At 50.3% G+C, this 7,138-nt stretch overlaps 1 protein-coding gene across 1 annotated transcript in view; it reads right to left on the bottom strand.

Moving 5' to 3' along the window:
* The window catches only part of TCTE1 (t-complex-associated-testis-expressed 1), a 6,470-nt gene extending 884 nt beyond the window's left edge, over positions 1–5,586 (bottom strand). The window contains exons 1-3 of the mRNA XM_009880457.1: positions 5,427–5,586; positions 2,828–3,396; positions 1,308–1,757 (exon numbers count right to left, since the gene is read on the bottom strand). Of these exons, the coding sequence (XP_009878759.1) occupies positions 1,308–1,757; positions 2,828–3,396; positions 5,427–5,586 (1,179 nt within the window). The remainder of the gene's footprint in view (positions 1–1,307; positions 1,758–2,827; positions 3,397–5,426) is intronic.
* Between the last annotated feature and the right edge of the window lie 1,552 nt (positions 5,587–7,138).

Raw genomic sequence — 7,138 nt, forward strand, 5'->3', positions numbered from 1 at the left:
CCCCCCCGGCCAGCTATTCTCTTTCAGGTACCAAACACACCTCCTGCCCCCATCTCCTCCATCCAGGTGGTCCCCTCATCCCAGCACCTTTTGCCAAAAAGGATAGAGCAAAAAGGACCGGGAAGGAGTCTCTTTTTAATGGGGTACAGAGGTCAGAATTTCATGCCTTTCTAGCAAAGACACCCATTTCTCCAAAGATCAAACCACCAGCCCACTTGTTGGGCTGCTGTGGAGCTTCACAAATGGGTACCAGAAGAGCTCATCAGAAGGAAGATGCCAAGCACAGCGATTATTATTTAGTAAGCAAAAATCCTTCTCTCCAGCCTTTGCCCCCTTGTATTATTAAACTCAAATGGTTTTTCACGTCCAGGATCATAAAACTCAGAACTCACTAAAGGTTTTCTGCCATCAAATCCTTTTAAAACAGTTGTCAAACACATTGATGCCGATATTCCTGCCAGCAGGGACAGCTGGTCTTGCCGTCTCTTTATTGTGACAGTGAGAAAAATTGAGGCAGCGCAGAAAGTTTAAAAGCCAGCATGATTGCATTTGGCTGTCTAGTTTCAGATTTCTAAATCTCTTTTTAATCAGCAGAAGAGAAGCGGTCTGGTTTGTGGGCATGTTGCATACGCAGCTCTTAGGGATGCAGTAAGGTCTGTGGATGCTCCTCTGTCTAGAAAATGTAAGCCTGTGGTTTAGGAGTCACTTACAAGCACCCAGACGTGATACTTTTGACCTACCACACTGCTCCAGAGCTACAGGATGAGTTTAAGGAGCTCAGCAACCCAGCCAATTTTCTAACAGTCTCCTCTGAGCTGCGTGACAGACAGGAGAGATTCTGGGAAGGGTGACACTATCTGTGTGCTGCTGAATGACAGATGGCACAGCAGATCCAAAGCACAGAGGATATGCATAAGGCCCTCGTCTCATGCCGCCTATCATTATTATCTACTCCCACGTGTGTGAAGAGGCTGTGATTTTTCCCAGACATACTCCCCGGTTTTCAGTTTGCTGGGGGGAAAATCCCACTCTGCCCAAAAGCCCAAAGCCTGGAAGCCAGATTCAGCCCTGCGAACGGAGCTAGATGTAACGAGTGAGATAAACGTGTGTACGTGCATGGAAGATGTCCTTCTCCTTCCTGCCGTCTGCTAGAGTCTTCCCTGCTCGCAACTGATCGTTATCACAGCGAGACTGCAAAGTGAAGGATGCATTTGCCTCTGTGGCTTCGAGGCAGGGCAGGCTCAGCATCTGCTTTGCTGGGCCACCACGCCAGCTCACAAACTGCCGGGGGAAGGGGTTTCTCTTACCAGCCCCAGGTGGTTGCATGAGAAGTTGATACTTGTCAGGGTGGTGTTCTGAGCCAGGACCTGGGAGAAAAGCGTGGCAGTTGGCTCTGACAGGTTATTACTTCCCAGATGGAGGGACTTCAGGGTGGTGTTGGTCAGCAGGGCATGGCCGATCGCCTCCCCGCCTTTGTCCTCCACACAGTTGAGGCGCAGATTCAGGGAGGTCAGGGTGGAGTTCTCAGCCAGGGCTTGAGCAAGAGCCTGAGCCCCCAGGTGACGGATCTGGTTGTTACACAGGTCGAGGATTTCTAATTTGCCGCGGTTGATCAACTTGCCAATAGCTCGTGCCCCCTTGTCCCTGATGAGATTGTGGGACAAGTCCAGCTCCACCAAGCAGGGGTGATCCAACAAGTTACGGACCAGCAGCCTGGTCTTCTCATCATCCACTTTGCTGCGTGTCAGCTTGAAAACCTGTGGGGATAAAGAACAGGCACACTAAAACAGCCAGACCTCAAGAGAGTTAAGCCCATGGCCCACCAGACAGGATTCATTTCCCTTCACCTCAGACCCCTTTAGCCAGTAGGCTCAAGTAGTAGCTTTTATAGTGGGCAGATACTTCCAGCAGGCAGGACATGCCACTGATGTCCCATGCCTGTTCTAGGGAGAAATGGTTCATCTCCAGGAACCCCCTGTTCCTCTCCTCTGAATCCACAGGATCTCTGACACAGGGGGGCTAAACTAAAATGAGATAAAGGGGCCCAAACATCTGCAGACAGTAACAGCAGAACTCCCCCCAGATCACAGTCAAACCCTGTCTGAATGAGCGTATGCAGTGGAGGTAACCACAGTGCTCTCCGTGACGGGCAATGCCCTGCGTGGCCTGGGCACCTCAATAGCCACAGGAGAGGTAATTTCTCTTCTGGAAGCCAAGCAGACAAATATTTCCCAAAGCATGCCAATCTGTGGGGAGAGCATTCAGCCAGCTTCTTCTGGCCATGCTCTGGCTAGCAATGCCCGCTGAGGTTTTGGAAGGGCTGAGCTATCTGCACTGCAGTTGCCACAGAACTGAAGATTGCGTTAGTGCCCATAAAGAAAAAGCCTCATCACTCTAAGGGAAGTGTCAGTATTTCCCAATGCTCTTCTTGAGGGGGGGTCTCTGGTGCTCTGTTGATATATATTTACCGAGCATAAACACCAAGACCTGTCCTTAAAGAAAAACTCTCTCCAGGCTTCTCCTCTCCTCCCTCCCAGAACTACGTAAGGAGTTAAAACAGGAGTGTTGCTTTCTCTTGGGTTACAGGGAACATGTTTTGTGGGAGCAAGCATTTTTCTCACCGACCCTCTGACAACCTGTTCTAACAGGGACATATGCAGAACAAGACACTCGGCGCTAGGCCAGCGAGTTAACATCTCTGCACTGCCAGACTGCAACTTGCAAATGGAAGGGTGCTGCCAGCAACCAAAACTGGTCCCTGGGTTTCTACCCCCGGGCAATTTGAAGATCTAGCTGAGGAAGAAAGGTTCAGTTTGGGACACATTACTTTCAAGTTGTGGCACTTCTTCACAGCGACAGCCAGGTTGCAGCAGTCCTGGTAGGTGAAGTTAAAGAGGTTCCACTCAAAGTTCATGCCGCAGTCCTTCACACCATAAGTGAGATGAAGCTCTTCAAGGTGAGGGAGAGAAGTAATGAGGACTCCCAGGTTGTAGTGATGCACGGAGACCTCACCGAGCCCAAAATCACTCCCTGTATCAGAGAGATCATCTCTCTCCTCCTTTTGATCCACCTTCACCGGTGGCAGGAACTGATCAACCTCCAGTTTCCGCACATAGTCTTTGCAGATCGGGATGAGATCTAGGACCTGGTTGGGGTCTGTGGTGTTAGGGATGAAACGTTTCAGGATGTTCTCCAGGTGACGTTCGAAGAACATCCGTTTCCAGCTGTCTCCATAGTTGGAGATGTCACAGACTTGCCAGCGCTCAGTGCAGCACCTCTTCCAGTAGTCCTCATCGCTTATCAGGTTGGCAGTGACAGCAAGCGGAAGGCCAGTGGAGAGCCTGTCCAGCACCTTCCTTTGGTGCTCAGGCAGAAGACGGTCCAAAATAGGGTTCTCTGGATGGAATGAAGAGGAGGAGAGGTTGGTCTGGGCTGTAGGAACCATGGCTGGTACTATGGTTCTGCTGGGGCCCCCAGCTGCGTGCCCATGGCCTTCCCTCTGCTGATACTGGCACTCTTCTCCATTGCCAGCAGCTGTTGCAGGGAGCTAAGCTGGCAGAAAATGTGTAGGATTCATCTCCTACACTTCTGTGTAGGATTTCTAACTTTTACAGTAAAACATCAGCGTAATTGGGTTTACTCCCATAATATTTGGGAACTGCATCAGAAACAGCTCCTAGTTTAAATTTAGTTTGAATGCAGTTTATATTCAGAGCAGGACTTCTGCTCCCAAGAGAGCTAACTCAGCCTTACAGCGATGGGAGAGCTCGGCTTGTCATTTGCTGAACTTTCTCCCTTTGGTTTCTAAGCATATTGAAGGACAATATTTGAGAACAGCTGCCTGTGTGCTCTTCATGCAAGTCCTTGTGCCTTTTTATCGTAACTCATGTGTCTGTCTTACCCCAAACTGATTCCTGTTCCTTTCCACTAAGACACACTCTTAGCCTTGTTTAAATAAAAGTTCTTGTTCGCCCCTCAGCCTCTTTCCTGATGCTTGCCCTAAGTCTCGGCTGGTTTCTGTCTGGTGGAAGTTCTTTGTAGTAAGAAATGCCAGAGAAAAGCCGTGGGTACTCAGACCATGAATGCTCAGTGACACGTGCACGGTAGTGTTGAGTAACAGAAATCATCAGGGGAGAGGCCTATCTGCGCATGGGAAATCAGATTTTGAGATACAAAGTGGGGTCAGCTTTATATTTTCTCTGTCTCTGTGGCATTTCCTTCCTATGGACACCCGGAGTTTTACCACAGCTTCTTCCTGGTGTCTCTTCTCCGCTGTCCTACAGCTGGTACTGCAGTGACCTTCTCTGCAAAGTCCCATGGTGCAAGCAGAGGTGGGACATGTATGGGCAGAACTGGGCTACTGTCACTCCCGCTCACTCAGGCCACAGCAGTGGGCAAGATGCAGCCGCACAGCTCAGGTAATGGCATGAGGGTCCCCATGACACCAAGCACACTGTTTTTATGTCAACCCAACGTAGGTCCTTTCCATTTGGCAATGGACTGACTTATCATGTTGACAGGACTGTGAGGATCTCCCAGCTCAGACCCCCAAGTACCATCAGCTCCTGGCGTGAGGCAGCACTGAGCTCCTCCGTACTGTCTTACAGTCCCAATGTGGACACAGCCTTTGGTCTTTGCTGTCACTCCACTGAGTCAATCAAAAAGACCCCCCTTCCCATCAGTTCCCAGGTGAGACATGCTTTTTCTGTCTTGCTGTGCTTCATCAGTCTTGCTTCGAAAGCACATTCTCTGATTGGTGAGACACTGGAACAGGTTGCCCAGGGAAGTTGTGGATGCCCCATCCCTGGAGGTGTTTAAGGCCAGGCTGGATGGGGCTTTGAGCAACCTGGTCTAGTGGGAGGTATCCCTGTCTGTGGCAGGGGGGCTGGAACTAGATGATCTCTAAGGTCCCTTCCAACATAAACCATTCTGTGATTCTATGATATAACTTCTCACATCACCACTGAAAGCTGTGGAAAAGGCCTGAGACTGTGAATACAATACGTATTCTGAGCTGGTAGCTCCTCTGAGGAGCTCTCCATCTCTTTGTACAGCACTCAGCACAACGGGTCTCCATCCCTGAGTGCTACCGTAATGCGTACATGAGTCAAGAGAAGGAAACAGCGACTCCACAGCCCCGGCCACGGTTGAGGTAAGTGAGTCCAGCAGAGCAGGGAAGGAAGGAGAAACGATAGGACAAGGTTAGGGCAGAGTCACATCTTGGAGAGCAGCCCAGAGGACTACAACCATCCCTGGAGTGTACAAGCATACACTTAGCAACTAAACAGTTTGTTTAACTAGCTGCCTGAGGGGATATTTCTCCCCATCTGTCCCTCTGGCAGGGCTGGGTACCACACTCTGCCTTGTTGACCCTCTGCTCCCCCGGACTGCCGCTGTCCGGGGGAAAAGCACTCCCGCTTACTTACTGTCAAAATTGTGAGCAATGTGCTGGAGGCAGAGCTCAGTGAGGTGGGGGACAGTGGCGAGGGACCACTCGGGATCCTCAAGGAGGCGGTGTGCAAAGTACGAGTCAGCAGCGAGGCTGGTCTGGGATGGACGCAGAGAGGGAGCAGCTGGCTGCTGCATCCTGCTCAGCACCCACTCAGCCTTCAGGAGAAGCCGGAGGAAAATCACTTGAGAGCAGGAGTCACCGCCACATTTTCCAGCTGGGCTGCCTGCAAAATAGAAAGGTAACTTTAAGAAGAGGCCAGCGATGAGAACGCTCTGCTCACATTGCTCTCCTGTAATGCACTTGGCCTCTGCCCTTTCCCTGCCTCCTCTGTTCGGACTGGGAGCACTGCAGCAAAACAACTATTATTCAGCCTTATCTTTATACACTGCCCTGTACAAAGAGGTCTCTACGTACCATGTGTAATAAGCAGATAATAATGTGGTGTTAATTCAGAGTGCTGTTGAAGAGGATGGACAGGAATTGATTGTTTACTGTCTTTTCCAATAAAAGAAATAGGTGAAGCTGGCAGGAGCTGGGTTTAAAGCAAAGGAAAACAATGTCTGCAGTGGAACTGGGGAATTCCTTGTCATGGGATGTTGTGGATGCTGAGAGTCTGTGCAGGTTCCGGGACAAGTCGATGGAAGAAAAACCCCTTGAGAACAATTCAGTGCACAGAAACTACATCTGGCTCAGTGCGAGTTGAACACAGCTGGAGGCGCGGACAGTGCTGGAGGAGAGAAATGCACATACTTGCATTGTTTTCCTACTCTTCTCCAGGCATCTGCTTCTAGCCACTGTCAGAGACGGGATACTGGGACAGACCATTCCCTAGGCTGATCCAGCATGCCCGTTCTTATGATTCTATAAAGACAGATGCTTGAACATAGGAAGTTCCATCTTAACATGGGGAGGAACTTCTTTACCTTGAAGGTAGTGGAGCACGGGAACAGGCTGCCCAGAGAGGTGGTGGAGTCTCCCACTCTGGAGACATTCAAAACCCGCCTGGACGCTGTCCTGTGCAACCTGCTGTAGGTGACCCTGCTCTGGCAGGGGGGTTGGACTAGATGCTCTCCAGAGGTCACTTCCAACCCTGACCATTCTGTGATTCTGTGATTCTGTGTGATTTACAGATGAATACACTATAAGTGTATTCAGTTGTTTTTTTTCTTCTTTTCTCAATTACTCGCCAGCTGAACTCCTTCCAAACATCCATTAACTGGTGAGATTGGTCAGACCTGTTCAGACCACACTGAGCCTAGGCAGATATGAGCAAAAAGAACCAGCCTGGAGCAGAAGGCATGATGCCCAGTCCTATTAGCTCTGCAGAGCTTTCCCAGACCAAAGTTTCCCATTTGCCATTTCCTACCCCATCCTCAGGACCAACGCTTTCAACCATCAGGATCCCGCGTGTGTGGTTATTGCCTGGAAGTCCTAATGGTTCCCTCAACAGCCCTGCCAGGCTGAAAGAGGCAGAGAAGACACTAGGAAGGAGTCTGCCTCTTGAGTTCTGGGTTCAACAGGTGCACCTCGGCCTGGTAAGCATCTCCCATGGCATACAGACCCATGCTGATCCTTACTGGGGCTAACTGGACTTAACAGCCGGGCAGTTAGAGACTGCAGGACACCTAAAAGAAGCATGAAGCAGATGGGTGGATGGCAATGTCAGAGGTGAGGACAGCTTCCTGC

The sequence above is a fragment of the Charadrius vociferus genome, unplaced genomic scaffold, assembly GCF_000708025.1.
Source record: "Charadrius vociferus isolate BGI_N301 unplaced genomic scaffold, ASM70802v2 scaffold62, whole genome shotgun sequence".
Taxonomy (NCBI): Eukaryota; Metazoa; Chordata; class Aves; order Charadriiformes; family Charadriidae; genus Charadrius; species Charadrius vociferus.